General features: G+C 40.3%; 1 protein-coding gene across 3 annotated transcripts in view; it reads right to left on the bottom strand.

The window, feature by feature from the left end:
- Window positions 1–14,881, bottom strand: part of rabep1 (rabaptin, RAB GTPase binding effector protein 1) — a 68,837-nt gene that overhangs the window by 25,872 nt on the left and 28,084 nt on the right. For 2 of the 3 annotated variants that reach the window (XM_055657817.1, XM_055657815.1), the window contains exons 6-10: window positions 13,649–13,787; window positions 9,002–9,180; window positions 5,208–5,345; window positions 2,245–2,703; window positions 554–658 (exon numbers count right to left, since the gene is read on the bottom strand). In XM_055657817.1, coding sequence (XP_055513792.1) covers window positions 554–658; window positions 2,245–2,703; window positions 5,208–5,345; window positions 9,002–9,180; window positions 13,649–13,787 — 1,020 coding nt within the window. The remainder of the gene's footprint in view (window positions 1–553; window positions 659–2,244; window positions 2,704–5,207; window positions 5,346–9,001; window positions 9,181–13,648; window positions 13,788–14,881) is intronic. The other variant, XM_055657816.1, reaches the window with a different exon arrangement.

Raw genomic sequence — 14,881 nt, 5'->3', positions numbered from 1 at the left:
ATATTGGTTACCAATTTCCTCAAGAAAATAAGTCTTTAGGAAATTAAGTATTAAAGCACTCAAATTCTTGACAATATTTTTTTTCTCTTTAAATAATTTAATCGTTTGTTATTTTTTTTTGTTATAAGGAGATGATGAGTTGACCAAGTGGCATACGATCAAACTTTAGAGCTGCATCTTAGTGAAGTTATGTGAAGATATTGTATGTAATGTTGCAGACTTTCAATATTGAGAAATAATTTGGGAGAAATTAAATCAGGGATAGATTAAGCAAAACAATTGCAAGTCTAAAATAAAATAACACACCCAAAGTTTTCTCAAAACAGAAAATAAAAAATCACCAGGATTGATTCCCAAACTGCATGATAGTTTCAACGTACATGTTAGCCCCAAGAAAGAATGCCCATTTATTTCTGCATTATTAGAATCTTTTTTAATTAAGATTCCCATCTGAAATTAGCACCAAAGTATAGATTTTAGAATGTAAACATTTCCTTTTCAAATCACATATGGTTAACTGAATTGTTCAGAAATAAATATCCTGAAATCTCACCTGATCCCGGGTCTCTGCTTCCTGCACTTGGATTCCTTGTAGTTGCTTCTCATAATTTGAACACATATCACAGCGACGGCCTAATTTGTTTCCAGCATTCTGCACCTGCAAGCAAATGCCACGCGATGAACACAACGGAGAACGGATAGCATGCAAATATAGACATAACACAGAATAAAAATATTTCTATTTTGAAAAATTGATTCATCTTGGAGAAACTTATTTTTTCCCATCTGATCTTATATTAGATTAAGAACCAGGAACACGAGAAGGCATTTGGCCCTCTGAGAATTTTCAACAAGATCGTGGCTGAACTTTCACCTCAACTGTTTTTCTTTTCCTGCACCATGCTCACATTTCTCATGTCTTTCGATGGAACATGGAGAGAATAAAATGGTTAAATAGCATCAGCAAGCCTATTTACAATTGTAGCCAATAAACAGACATCTGTATTCTTGTACTCTAATCCTCTGGCAACATTCCAATGGTGTAGTTTAGAAAGGAGTTTGCAAGTTGTGCTCGCCCAGGATCTGCTTCTTGATGGGCGAGATCTTGGGTTTGATTGTATTTTCTGTTTTCTCGCATAATTATTTAATTGTTCACCAACATTCACGATCATACAAAAATCCAGTGAACACACACAGGATCATGTGAACCAACATGAGGGCTAAACTGTGACTTCTTCCTAAGTAATCTAGTTTGCTGATCTATCTACCCATGAAGAAAGCTACACTGTTATGTTAACTACATTTTTTGCAAAGATACAAACTTAGTTTTGACAGCTCAGAACTGGTCATCCATGAAGTACCAGCAGAAATGTATACTATCACAACCTATAACCTAATATATCCCCAACTCTTGGTGTAGTGTCTGGCGTTACTCAAAAATAAGGTGGCAGCTGATGGAAAGGTGCAGCAAGGGCTACGTGCCCACTGAACTGAAGACAGCATACAATAAACAGTGCAAAGCAATCACACTGCAAATGGATCAGTCAATGCCAGTCAGTCCCATTATATCCAGTCATGAATGTTGGTGGACAATTAAATAGTTTTTGCGAGAAGGCAGTTCCAAGATCCCGATCCACAATGGTGACAGTTGGGTCAAGCAAATGAATGCCAAAGATCAAGTTAAAGCATTTGCAACCAAAACCAATAGAAATGCTAAATGGTTAATTCATCTCTGCTTCCTACTGAAATCACCACCACCGCAGCCCAAGAACAAGGAGAAATAGATAGCACTGCATTTATTCCAGCTATTCCAACAATACAATCAAACCCAAGATCTCTCCCATCAAGAAGCAGATCCAGGGTGAGTACAACTTGCAAGCTCCCTTCTAAACTACACACATGACCTGTAAATATATTGCTGTTCTTTCAAAACGGCTGGTTCAATATCTCCAAATTCCGTACTCAACAACACTGTCAGTAGATTCAGTATTTCACCTCCACCATATCAGGGCAAATTAGGGATTGGCAGTAAATGCTTGTCTTACCCGGGATACCTACATCCTAGCTTTATTGTAAACCTAGGCATTTTTTTAAATAGTTAAGACCAAGGAAATAAAGCAATATAACAGAGAACTTAAGACCGTTCACAATGAGATTGCAGACAGTGCACAGTGACATTTTATCCACTTATCTTCTGAACTTTTGATAACAGCACAACTACATGTTTGCATACAAGGTTCTCACCTCTTGTTGAAGTAAATTCCATTCTTTTTCACTGACCATTCTGTATCCACTAGGGGCACTATCCACCACCTGTGTAAGACTTGACAAAAGGGATGCAGTCTCCTCTTGTTCTGGTGTGAGTGCTTTAATTGCTTTTTCTTGATCTTTGGTCAATATGAAGGAACCAGACATCTGGAAAGAGCCAACCGAAACCGTATCAAAATTCTCAGAAACAGAGTCTGCTCCAACCAAAGGTCCAAAGTCCGACTCATCCAGATTTCCTGCAGATTTTGCTTTATGTCCGTAGCCTAAACTCTTTGACTGCAAGGAACCAGAAGTACCCAGACTGTCAGTGGACTGCACCCTTCTTAAGCCCTCACGAAATAACTCACTGTCTTGTTTAGCAGAAGGACCTGCAAGCGACGTCGACAGATCAGAATCCAAGGAGTGTACTGACCCGTGGATGCTATTTCCATAAAGCTAGAAAAAAGAAACAAAATTAATTTGAAAACATGTATATTTTAAAATCACACGTTTTATGCCAAGTTAATGGCATATTTTACCTTTCCACTGTCAATTTGAGAATATCCATTTTAGGACAGGAAATAACGTATTTGCCATATTCAACATACAGGACACAGATGCTCCTAGACTTATGCTTCGACTTTACGATGGTGCAAAAGCGATACACATTCAATAGAAACCATACTTTGAATTTTGATCTTTTGCCGGGCTAGCGATATGTGGTACGATACTCTCTCGATCACGAGTGTAAACAACCAATATTTTACAGTGTACTGTGCTGCCAGCGTTTTTTGGATACAGTATATTGTGTTTTGTGTTTTTGCATCCCATCATGTCTGCAAATATTTGGTAGGTTAGGTGTATTAAATGCATTTCAACTTGCGTTATTTTCGATTTACGATGGGTTTATCAGAACGTAACTCCATTGTAAATTGAGGAGCACATGTACTACTGTGGCTCAGTAGTAGCTCTCTTGACCTTGTTCTGTTGGAGGTCAAATTCCAATGAAAACAAATAGGTAATGATATTTCAATACACTTAATTGTGTACTTCAAGAGCATCTGAAAATAGGAATTGTACTTCAAGCCTGCTCAATTTGTAATAAAGGTTGCTGAACCTTTGAAACCTTTAATCCAGTACCTCAAGTCCACTATCCTTCAATTCCGTTGGTAACTAAAATCTATCAATCTCAGCCCCGAACATATCAAGCAGCTGAGCCTCACAGTCCTCTGGATTGGAACTTCTCAAAGGTTTACTTCTGAATAGGAAAGTTATCATCCCAGTCCAAAATGAGAGACCCTTCTCTGAAGATCATAGTCCTGATTCACTGTGCACTAATGCAGAATCAGTCTGACAGTAATTAACTTATTAATCCATAATTTCTATCTCAAAGGGATCACCTCACATTCTTCAACACCTGTTAGCATAGGCCAATTTTACTCGCTCTATTTTTATACAACAACCCCATTAACCAAACAAATAAATATGACGTTATAAACAAAGTACTAAAAATACTCAGCTGGTCAGGCTACATTTTTGTAGAGGGAAAAATGTGGTCCGACCAGCTGAATATTTCTAGCTAATGGTTTTTATTTCAGATTTCCAACGTCTGCAACCATTTGATTCTTAATGGGCACAGTGCCATATTTTTGGATAATATATTAGCTCAAGGCCTTAAATTGGATAAGGTGATGAGTATTCTACTGCATATAACTATACAAGCCAGTTGCTACTATGTCTTTCACAGAGACCCCACCTATTTCCTATACCAACACTCTTCCACCGTGCAGAACCTGCCCTCATCAACAATTTCTCTTTCGACTCCTCTCAATCTGAAGAAAGGTCCAGACCCAAAACATCACCTATCCATTTTCTCCAGACGAATGCTGCCTGACCCACTGAGTTACTCCAGCATTTTATGTCTCCCTTTGCTATTATAAATCCTTTGTTAACTCAGTCTATTTGTCAATTTAAAGACTATGGCATATTGTTGTCTTGTGAGCAGCACGTGACCCCATTCTGTCCTCAGCAATCATCAATAGATGCCTTTCCACCTTAAGTTGATATGCAGCAATTAGAAAGAGTCTACAATCACAGTTTCACATCTTCTGCCCTATTTTAAGTCTGAGCTTGTCAGTAATACTCAACCACAAACATAGCCAGTATCAGTTGATTTCTCTTGAGATAGCAAACTTCATTTTCTCACGTGTTGCACTCATTCTATCCATATGTTCTATCCCTCCAACATTCATAAGAATTCCAATTATAATGGTCCAGATTGCACTGGATTCTGCCTGCCATCTGAACTCATTGCCCATTCTGCCCGCCCACATCAACCTGTCTGTCACAGGTGTGAAGAATTGGCTAAACTGACCTCTACTTGAGAGCTTTTCCAAAACCTAGTGCATTGCAAATAGTAACTTGGCTTCAAACAACATATTCCAAGCCCTGCACCTGGAACACCTTGATGACCTTTTGGCAGCCTCTGAACAGCGTGATTGATAGACTTTAAACATCTCTGACTACGTAGACTTAAATTCAAAGATAATCAACATAGAATGCTTAAGGATAAATAGGAGATACTGAAAATTCATTAAAACATTAACTAATACTGGTTATATAAAAACATCACGTACTTGCCTTTTAACTTAGGATCAGCACCCCAATTCAAATGAGCAGGCTTGAGCATCTAATGCTATCCCTGGCATTAATTGGACGGGCCAGATAAACATAGAACCAGGACCCTCTCCACAGGATGCCAGCAGCAAATCCAGCAGTGGAGCAAGAGGTCACATGCTGACATCAGTCAAGTCAACAGGGAGAATATAGATTCAAGTTCTCTTTAGAACTGCAGGCTAAAGTCATGCATGATCTAGCCCAACTACTGGCAGCATTCTAGAACAATCTGGAAACTCCCCAAAATTAGACATTGTTGTAAATGTTCACGTTACAAAACTGACCTCCTCATCAGGTAAAGTGTGGAGGGATTTGATAGGAGATTCCGCACGTGGCTGGGAGTTCATTATCGATATTTCTTCCTCAGTCCCAGGCGATTTCTTCTCTTTCACTTTGTTGAGGTTCCTCTGTTCGTCTTCAGCCTGAAATAGGGTTTTTAAAAAAAATATCAGAATACTTTTGCTCTCAGGATGTTTTTAACAAGATCCCACTAAGAACAATTTACATTTTCACATTATAACCTGCAAATAGTTTCTGTACAAACCTCATGAAAGTAGTAGCACAAGCAAAAAAATTGCACCTCCATATCTGCTATACTTATGAACTAATTAGATAGATATAAAAATACTACAAAAGCACTGCATGATGCCTCCTACATCAGGGAAGAGGGGAAATGACAGAGGCCCTGACCATAATCTTTGAAACGCCATTGTTTGAGATCCAGCCCAGTACAGTGGTGTCATCTTCAAACTTGTAAATGGAGTTTAAGCAGAATTTGGCTACAGAGACACGAGTGTAAAAGGAAGTATAGGAAGGTGCTGAGAAGTGTGTTCAGAATTATCGTGCATCCACAATGATCGTGGTCTATGGGTCACAATGACAAGGAATTCAGTTACAGAGAGGGGTGCTGACTATTATGTCCAGGAGTTTAGAGATGATTTTGATTGGGATCATGATGTTGAAAATAAGTTATGTTGAAAAGAGCTAGTCAATATACAGGAGTCTGATATAGTGTCATTATCTAGATGTTCCAACAATTAATGTAGGGCCAGGGAGATGGCGTCAGCCATGGACCTGTTGTGACAGGAGGCAATATGCAGTGGATCAAGACCATCTAGGTAGGAGGCTGGAGATAATGCGCAACCTCACAAAGCACTGCATGATGTTGGAAGGATACCCGCTGGATAATGACTTTTTAAAATATTCCCGGTAATGAACCAAATTTAAATTCCATGCTGCCATAGAAGCATGCATAAATGACTTTGATGAAAATATAGATGGTCTGATCAGTAGGGTTGCTGACGACATGAAAATTAGAAGAGCCACAGATAGCAAATTTGTCGCAACATATAGATAGAAGCACATACATCATCGGCAGACTGAATTTAATACAGACAAGTGTGAAGTAATGCATTTTGGGATGTCAAATGTCTTTGGGATATCTAGTAAATGGCAGGGGAACCAGTGAACAGATTGATAAAAAAAACAAAAGTACATTTAAAAAAAAAAACATTCAATCCAGCTTTAATTGCTGCAAGCGGTTAGGGCCCAAGGTAACAATGGAAGCAGATTAAATTGTAGCAGTCGAAAGTGAGCTGGATATGATTCTGAAACACACTTCAGGGATAGGAGAGGATACAGGATGTGGTAGGCTTTCAGCAGGCTGAATGGCCTTCTCCCATGCCCCTGTGCATTTGTAACACAACAGACATAGATATCAACAACATTAACAATTCAATGAAGTTGTACATAAAATGTATTATGAAAATATATATTAGGCACTTTGGTGCTATATGATTGTACTTCTAATAAAATAAAAAAAATTAAAAAAAAAATTTAAAAAAAACCAATGACTGGTATATATTTCAAAGCTTCCAAGTAATTTTATACCCAGTGGATAAAGCCACTTTGCGACCATAACTCGTATATTTTTAAGTCATTATCGAACAGGATAAGGATGGATCAATAATAAGTCTAAAATTAGGGCAAGGGCAATATTGTTAAGATAAAGGAGAATCTTGGAAAGGTGGATGGGGGGGGGGGGGGGGGGGGGGGGGGGGGGCAGGCAAGTCTACATCAGCACAGTGGAAAACACAAGGACAAGTTCTGGCAAACATGCTCCTGAAAGGGTAAAAGTCAGGAGTAACAAGTACAGGGAACCCTGGATGTCAAGGGACATTGAGGGTTGCATAAAGGAAAAACAGAAGCAGATAAAAGGTATATGGAACAATGAGAGAAGAGGCACTTAAAAAGGAAATTAGGAAGGCAATTTGGGACATGAGAAATCAGTGGCAGACACTAAAGATAAATCCAAAGGCATTTTATAATTATATTAACATAAACAAATACCAAGGAAAAGTAGAGCCCATTTGGGGTGACAAGCATAATCCCTGTATGGATACTTTTCATGAGACCAGAGATGGAGAATTCAGAGGAGTAGTGAAAGATTAGATCTACATAAATAAAAAGGAGATACTCGATACCTTGTATGGCTTACAGGTGGATAAATCCCCATGACTCGATGGGGTTTATCCCAGGATGCTGAGGAATTCAATGGAAGAGACTGCTGGCTGAGATGTTTAACACTTCACTGGACACAAGTGAGGTGACTAGATGACCAGAGGACAGCAAACATAATCTCGTTTTTCAAGAAAGGCAGCAGGGGAAAAGTGTGGTAGTTATAGACCTGTGAGCCCAACCTCGGTGGTAAGGAAGATACTGAAATAAATTCTGAGGGAATGGGTTAATTACCACTTCAAAAGTCAGGATCTGATCAGAGGCTACCAACATGGTTTTGTCAAGGGCAGTTCCTGCCTGATCCATCTGGTTGAATTATTTGAAGAGATAACAAACTGCACTAAATGAGGGTAGGGCAGGAAATGCGATTTACATGGACTTTAAATCCAAAATTGTCTTGCCAGTCGGAGACAGATGGTTGGTTTTGCCATTGGATGACTGTAACTGGAAGAGCAAGTTTGCAGATTGGAGAAAGGTGGTCAGGCTAGAGAGATGTCGACATGTTGGTGAAATGGGCTGAAAAATGGCAAATTGAAGTCTAATCCATATGTGGAAGGCAATGCATGTTGGAAGCACTAATGATGTTTGGGTCAGTGCTATGATATTGGGGGGTCATTTTGGACAGGGAAATTGGAATACAAGTACATATATTAGCAACACAGGTAGACAATGTGATTAGGAAGGCAAACATGCCTTAATCAGTTAGGGCACAAAATATAATATGATAGTGACAGGTAAGAGGCATTAGACAGGCACATGCAGGGATTGGAGTAATATGGATCATGCATAGGTTCTGTTCCAACTTTAGAAAATGTTGGTCTGATCTCAGCTGGAGTACTGCATGGAGTTCTGGGCACCAAGGTATAGCAACAGTTAGATTGGACAGACTGTAGGAAACTTATTCCTATATCAGAGAAAGATAAAACAGAGGACATAGGTTTAGAGTAGGGGGTATCTTCTTCATCCAGTGAGTGGCAAGTACCTACAATTTCCATTTTCTTTCCCCCACCTTTCGCTCTAACGGGCCTAAATGTTTATCTGTGTTTCCTCATCTCCAACTGAAGTGTCAACTGAAGTAAGAAATATCTGAACCATGATATACATGACATCACAATTGTGGGTATCTGGCTGCATTCTTCATACCGTGTCACTTCCCATATACAAACAACAAAATTAATGCCAATGAAGAAAAACGATTCAAGTGATGGCATTTTGTGATTACCATCTTTCCTACATAACCATTCGATTCCCCTATACCAGCTTTAAGTAGCAAGAATGGTTTTCTATGTAATGATTACAATGGGGATTTTCAGTTTTACTTGATGGTTGTAAATTACTTGGGAGCTTGCACTCAGGCTCAACCACAAGTCTAAATTGGTATTTGCTGTTCCATTTAAAAGATTGTAATGGCATAGCATCAGTTTTCAAAGATTCTGCAACTTACTTCACCAGACTGAGGAAACAGAACTCGATGATCAATTTTTCCCCAAAACAGACTGCCTGCCTCACTCCTTTTGTCACTTAAGTTATTGCAAAATTCTAGCATTTGAGGTTCTCATACTTGCTCCTTTCTTTTTAGTTCTTCCACTTGTCGAAGCTGCTCTGACGTGAGAATGTTCTCCATGCGCTGCATGTCCCTCATCAGCAGCCTCTGGGACTCAAGGAACTGGTCATTAGCCCGCTGCCACGTGTGTTTCAGCTGGTTGTGCTGCTGCCGCTCCTGCTCCAAAAGATGACATACTGGGGGAAACATTGAAACATGTCAGACTTGGCAAACAAACTGCAGGCTCCCAGCAGCTTCCAGGACCACAAACTCGTCACTTCATCACAATACAGCACGTATTTTGCAGTGCCAACACAGTGGAACAATCAGTCTCTCTCAGACGAGCATTGATAGATTTCACACTGAGCAACATATGGAAGTATTGGGGTACACAATAAATGTAATACGGTCTGCATGGAAGAATATTTTAAGAAGCACAAAGGAAAAAATAGACAAGCGTGCAAGCAAGCAAGAAATTGGGGATTTCCAGAATTTGCATCCAGTGCTAGACAGATAAACGAGGGAGGGGCTGGAGAGAGTTAAGACATGGTATAAGATATGATTCAATTTATTGTCATTGTCAGTGTACAGTACAGAGACAACGAAATGCATTTTTAGCATCTCCCTTGAAAGGGAGACACAGGGCGTCGCGGTGTGCCCGCGCCTGCCGCCGTAACATTCCATTACAGGCAAAGGTGGGTGAAGTGTCTTGCCCAAGGACACAACGACAGTATGCACTCCAAGCGGGATTCGAACCGGCTACCCTCCGGTCGCCAGCCGAACTCTTAGCCCATTGTGCTATCAGGATAGGATAGAGACGAGACTGCAAATACTGGAAGCTTGAGTAAAAAAGCAAACTGCTGGAGGAACTCAGCACATCAGGCAGCATCTCCGCGTTATACAGCGTGGAAACAGGCCCTTCGGACCAAGTTGCCTACACCAACAACATGTTCCATCTACATTAATCCCACCTGCCTGCATATGGCCTATATCCCTCTAAACCGGTCCTATTCATGTGCCTACCTAAATGATTCTAAAACGTTGCAATAGTGCCTGCCTCAACTACCTACTCTGGCAGCTCGTTCCATGCACCCACTACCCTTTGTGTAAGAAAGGAATCCTCAGGTTCCGATTAAATCTGTCCCCCCTCACCTTAAACCCATGTCCTCTGGTTCTCGATTCCCCTACTCTGGGCAAGAGACTGTGCGTCTATTTGATCTATTCCTCTCATGATTTTGTACACGCCCATCATCCTCCTGTACGCCAAGGAATAGAGTCATAGCCTGCTCAACCTCTCCCTATACCTCTAACCCTCAAGCCCAGGCAACATCCTCATAAATCTTCTCTCCACCCTTTCCAGCTAGACAATATCTTTCCTCTAACTTGGTGCCCAGAACTGGACACAATACTCTAGACAATGGACAATAGGTGCAGGAGTAGGCCGTTCGGCCCTTCGAGCCAGCACCACCATTCAAAGTGATTATGGCTGATCATCCCCAATCAGTACCCCGTTCTTGCCTTCTCCCCATATCCCCTGACTCCGTTATTTTTTAAGAGCCCTATCTAGCTCTCTCTTGAAAGCATCCAGAGAACCCGCCTCCACCGCCCTCTGAGGCAGAGAATTCCACACTCACCACTCTCTGCGAGAAAAGGTGTTTCCTCATCTCCGTTCTAAATGGCTTACTCCTTATTCTTAAACTGTGGCCCTTCGTTCTGGATTCACCCAACATCGGGAACATGTTTCCTGCCTCTAACGTGTCCAAACCCTTAACAATCTTATGTTTCAATGAGATCCCCTCTCATCGCATTTGTTTGTATTGTATTGTTAAATTATGTTGTTAATGGTCAGCAGTACAATGGGTCACAAAGTCAGGCTGAAGATAAGCCTGAGAAACTCCAGTAACAGTTGGAAGTAAAGGAAACAATTGCAAGTAATTTTATGGATATGATTGGATAGATTGCGTAAGAAAGTGAGCTAGGTCTTGTCTAACTGTGCACCAGAGAAGCATTGATAAGAACAAGGATTATCATGGTTAATTACATAACTGTCAAACCAATCTGATTATGTTTCCAACATAAATTCTATTCGCTTAATTTACATGTTTGTGGGGTTTTTTAAAACTTCATCCTTGACTAAGTTTTTGGTCATCTACACTAATATGCAGAGTAGTTAATACGAATCATGTGACAGAAACAGATCCACTAGCCCACCTCGTCCAAGCAATCACGATGTCTATCTATGCTAATTCTATTTGCCTGCTTTAACTTAATATCCTTCAATAAATTTCTTATCCAAGTACTTGCCCAAAACTCTTTTAAATGTTACAACTGTATTTACCTCCTATCTATGCTCTTCATAATTTTACAAACTCCCATAAGGTCACTCCTTGCTGCCCATGTTACAGTGAGAATAAACCTAAACTCTATCCTTCTATATAACTGCTCTCCATTCTGGACACCATTCTACGTTCCTTTTACCACATTTGTTCTTTTGCTTCGTTAGTCTACCCGTAGTGTTAGATCCTATTTTGTATACAGCGCTCCAAATGGAGTCTAATATAGTCTAACTGATGTTTTGTACACTTGCAACATACTGTCCCAACTCATACTCAATGCTTCTCCCTATGAAGACAAGCATACCAAAATGCCTTCCTCACTACTCTATCTAACTGTGTCACCATTTCCAGAGGGCTAGGGACTTGCATTCCAAGGTCTCCATGTATATTACAGTTAAGGTCTCTGACAATGACTTTATATTTTACTCATGTTCCGGCGACATTCCTTACTACATTGATGAATATAAATAGCAATTGTTGTTATGTTTCATGCCAGTTATCAGCAACAACATTAAAACTTTTATTCCTAACCATAAAATAGCACTTCAAAGAGATGAAAGGGAGACGATAAGCATAGGTGAAGATTCTAAAATAGATGACATGAAAAAATGGTCACAGTCCAGGAAGAAAGGTAGCAAAGGCACCCAGTAGATGGGCAAGGTTTGATCTGGATTGATGAGTGAAATGCTATGTGCTGATCTCCATGTTGAGGGAAGCACCAAGCATTTGCCTCAAAACGTATTCCTTTCCAACTGCCCTCACCATGAAAGCAAGCAACCGGTAATGAGGGCATTTTATCTCACTGCTATTCAGAGAACAACATGGATCAGTCCAAGTCAGCATTGATTTACAAAGGGGAAATCTTGCTTGACTAATCTTCTGAAATGTTTTTGAGGATGTAACAAGTAAAATGGATAAGGGAGAGCCAAAGGATGTTGTGTATCTGGATTTTCAGAAAGCCTTTGATAAGGTCCCACACAGGAGATTAGTGGGCAAAATTAGAGCACTTGGTATTGGGGGTAGGGTATTAACATGATAGAAAATAGGTTGGCAGACAGGAAACAAAGAGTAGGAATTAACGGGTCCCTTTCAGAATGGCAGGTTAGTGACTAGCTGGGTGCTTGGTCCGCAGCTATTTACAATGCATATTAATGATTTTGATGAAAGAATTAAATTTACAGATGACACAAAGCTGGGTGGCATTGTGAACTGTGATGAGGATGCAGAGTGATTTGGATAGATTGGGTGAGTAGGCAGCTGCAGTATAATGTGGATAAATGAGGTTATCCACTTTGGTGGCAAGAACAAGGCAGCAGATTATTATCTGAATGGTGTCAGATTAGGAAAAGGGGAAGTGCAACACGTCCTGGGTGTCCTTGTACATCAGTCACTGAAAGTAAGCATGCAGGTACAGCAGGCAGTGAAGAAAGCAAATGACATGTTGGCCTTCATAACAAGAGGATTTGAGTTTAGGAACAAATAGTTGTACAGGGCCCCAGTGAGACCACACCTGGAGTATTGTGTGCAGTTTTGGTCTCCTAATTTGAGGAAGGACATTCTTGCTATTAAGGGAGATCAGCATAGGTTCACAAGGTTAATTCCCAGACTGTCATATGATGAAAGAATGGAACGACTTGGCTTGTATTCATTGCAATTTAGAAGGATCAGAGGGGATCTTATAGAACAAATATAAAATTATTAAGGGATTGGACAGGCTAGATGTAGGAAACATGTTCACGATGTTGGAGGAGTCCAGAACCTGGGACCAGTTTGAGAATAAGGGGTAGACCATTTAAAACTGAGATGAGGAGAAACGTTTTCACCCAGAGAGTTGTGAATTTGTGGAATTCTGCCTCAGAAGGCAGTGGAGGCCGATTCACTGGATGCATTAAAAAGAGAGTTAGAGTTCTTAGGCTTAGTGGAATCAAGGGATATAGGAAGAAGCCAGGAACTGGGTACTGGTTGTGGATGATCAGCCATGAACACATTGTATGGCGGTTTTGGCTTCAAGGGCTGAAAGGCCAACTCCTGCACCTACTTTCTGTGTTTGATAAATACATGGAAATAGGCTACTCTGGTGTCAAGGACTATAAAAGGACGAGGTAGTGGTGGAGGGGGAGATGGAGCGGAAACTGAATGAGACACATGAAAAAAAATAATGAGCAGAATAAGAGCTGCAACCTAAAATTAGAACTATGGTGGTCACTTCAGTGTTTCAGAAATCAGGAACTACTTTGTTAAACTTCCTTAAGCAGTAACCATACTTGGTAACTGTACATGTTACGTCACAGTTCATAGATTTTAATACAATAACTATTATTCCTATTACCTTCATGCAGTTCTTTACGTAATTTCTCTGCATCTTCTTGCAGCACACTTTTCTGAGTGTTGAGAACAGCAACATACATTTCCAGATCTGTCCTGCAGGATTTCTCTGTCTCGAGGTAATGATTTAACTCTTTAACCTGCTGAACACACGAATCACCTCATATCTCTTCATACAGGGGAAAAACAGCCATGTAGTTTATTATTTACAAAGCACAGATTTTGAAGGGAGCAGCGTGCTAACTGCCAGCATTTCTCAGCACATTTGCAAGTATCGGGATTCCTACTGGCCAAGTTCTATCAGCCATTTCGTAGCCATGCTCCACCCATGGACTCGGCTGAAATTTGCCAAGATTTGCCAGAGCTCCTGAACCAAGTGAGTCTTGGCATAGGATCTGCAAGCACATTCACTTGAAGGGGTAATTTAGGGCTGTGCAAAAGGAAGGGAGAGAATGTCATACTGCAAAGCTTGCTAATGTTCAGTTTAATGACAAACGATGCCACTAAATATTCTTAAATGCAATTTTGACATGCTCAAAACAATTTTTTTACTTTTTAGTTTTTAAATCCCAGAGGCTTTCAGAAATACTATTAAACCTTAATATTTTCGACAGATAGCTGGGCCTGCTCAGGATTCGCTTCTTCGTTCAGATAGTCTGAGCTAGTAAAACCAGTCTTCTTAATCCAACAAAGGCAAGATCAGCAGAATGAAGATGTGACATGTCATTGAAGCACACAAAACTCACTGAAATGGACAAAATTCCCATCGTGATTTTACAGCACATTTAGAGGAATGGTGTTCTGCCTGGCTGCGGTGTCCAGACCTAGTGGACACCCGAGAATTTGTTTTCCCCAGCCATTCAGGAGTGGAACAAACAGGTATTTCTTCATCCAAAGTGCAGTAGTGTTTTTTTTTTTTTTTTAAATCCTCGAGCCTAGAGGGCCCAGTATTTGAAGCCAATTAAAAACGGCAATGCTTACCTGGATATCAAGGGAAATAATTAACATGCAATTAGTACAATAATTGACGCTGAGGTAAAAGCAGCCATCCTTACTGAATGGCCATCCTTTCTACTTCTAGAGCCTTTATGGGCTGGTGGGCCCAATAAGAAAAATCCAGTCCTACCCATTCTCTCTGTTTATCCTATATCACTGAACATTTTTCCTCCCCACTTCAAACTTGTATTTAACTCTCTCCTAAAACTTTAAAAAGACAAAACTTTTCAGAAAGCACATC

The sequence above is a fragment of the Leucoraja erinacea genome, chromosome 28, assembly GCF_028641065.1.
Source record: "Leucoraja erinacea ecotype New England chromosome 28, Leri_hhj_1, whole genome shotgun sequence".
Lineage (NCBI taxonomy): Eukaryota > Metazoa > Chordata > Chondrichthyes > Rajiformes > Rajidae > Leucoraja > Leucoraja erinaceus.
This window is presented reverse-complemented; position numbering and strand designations above follow the sequence as displayed.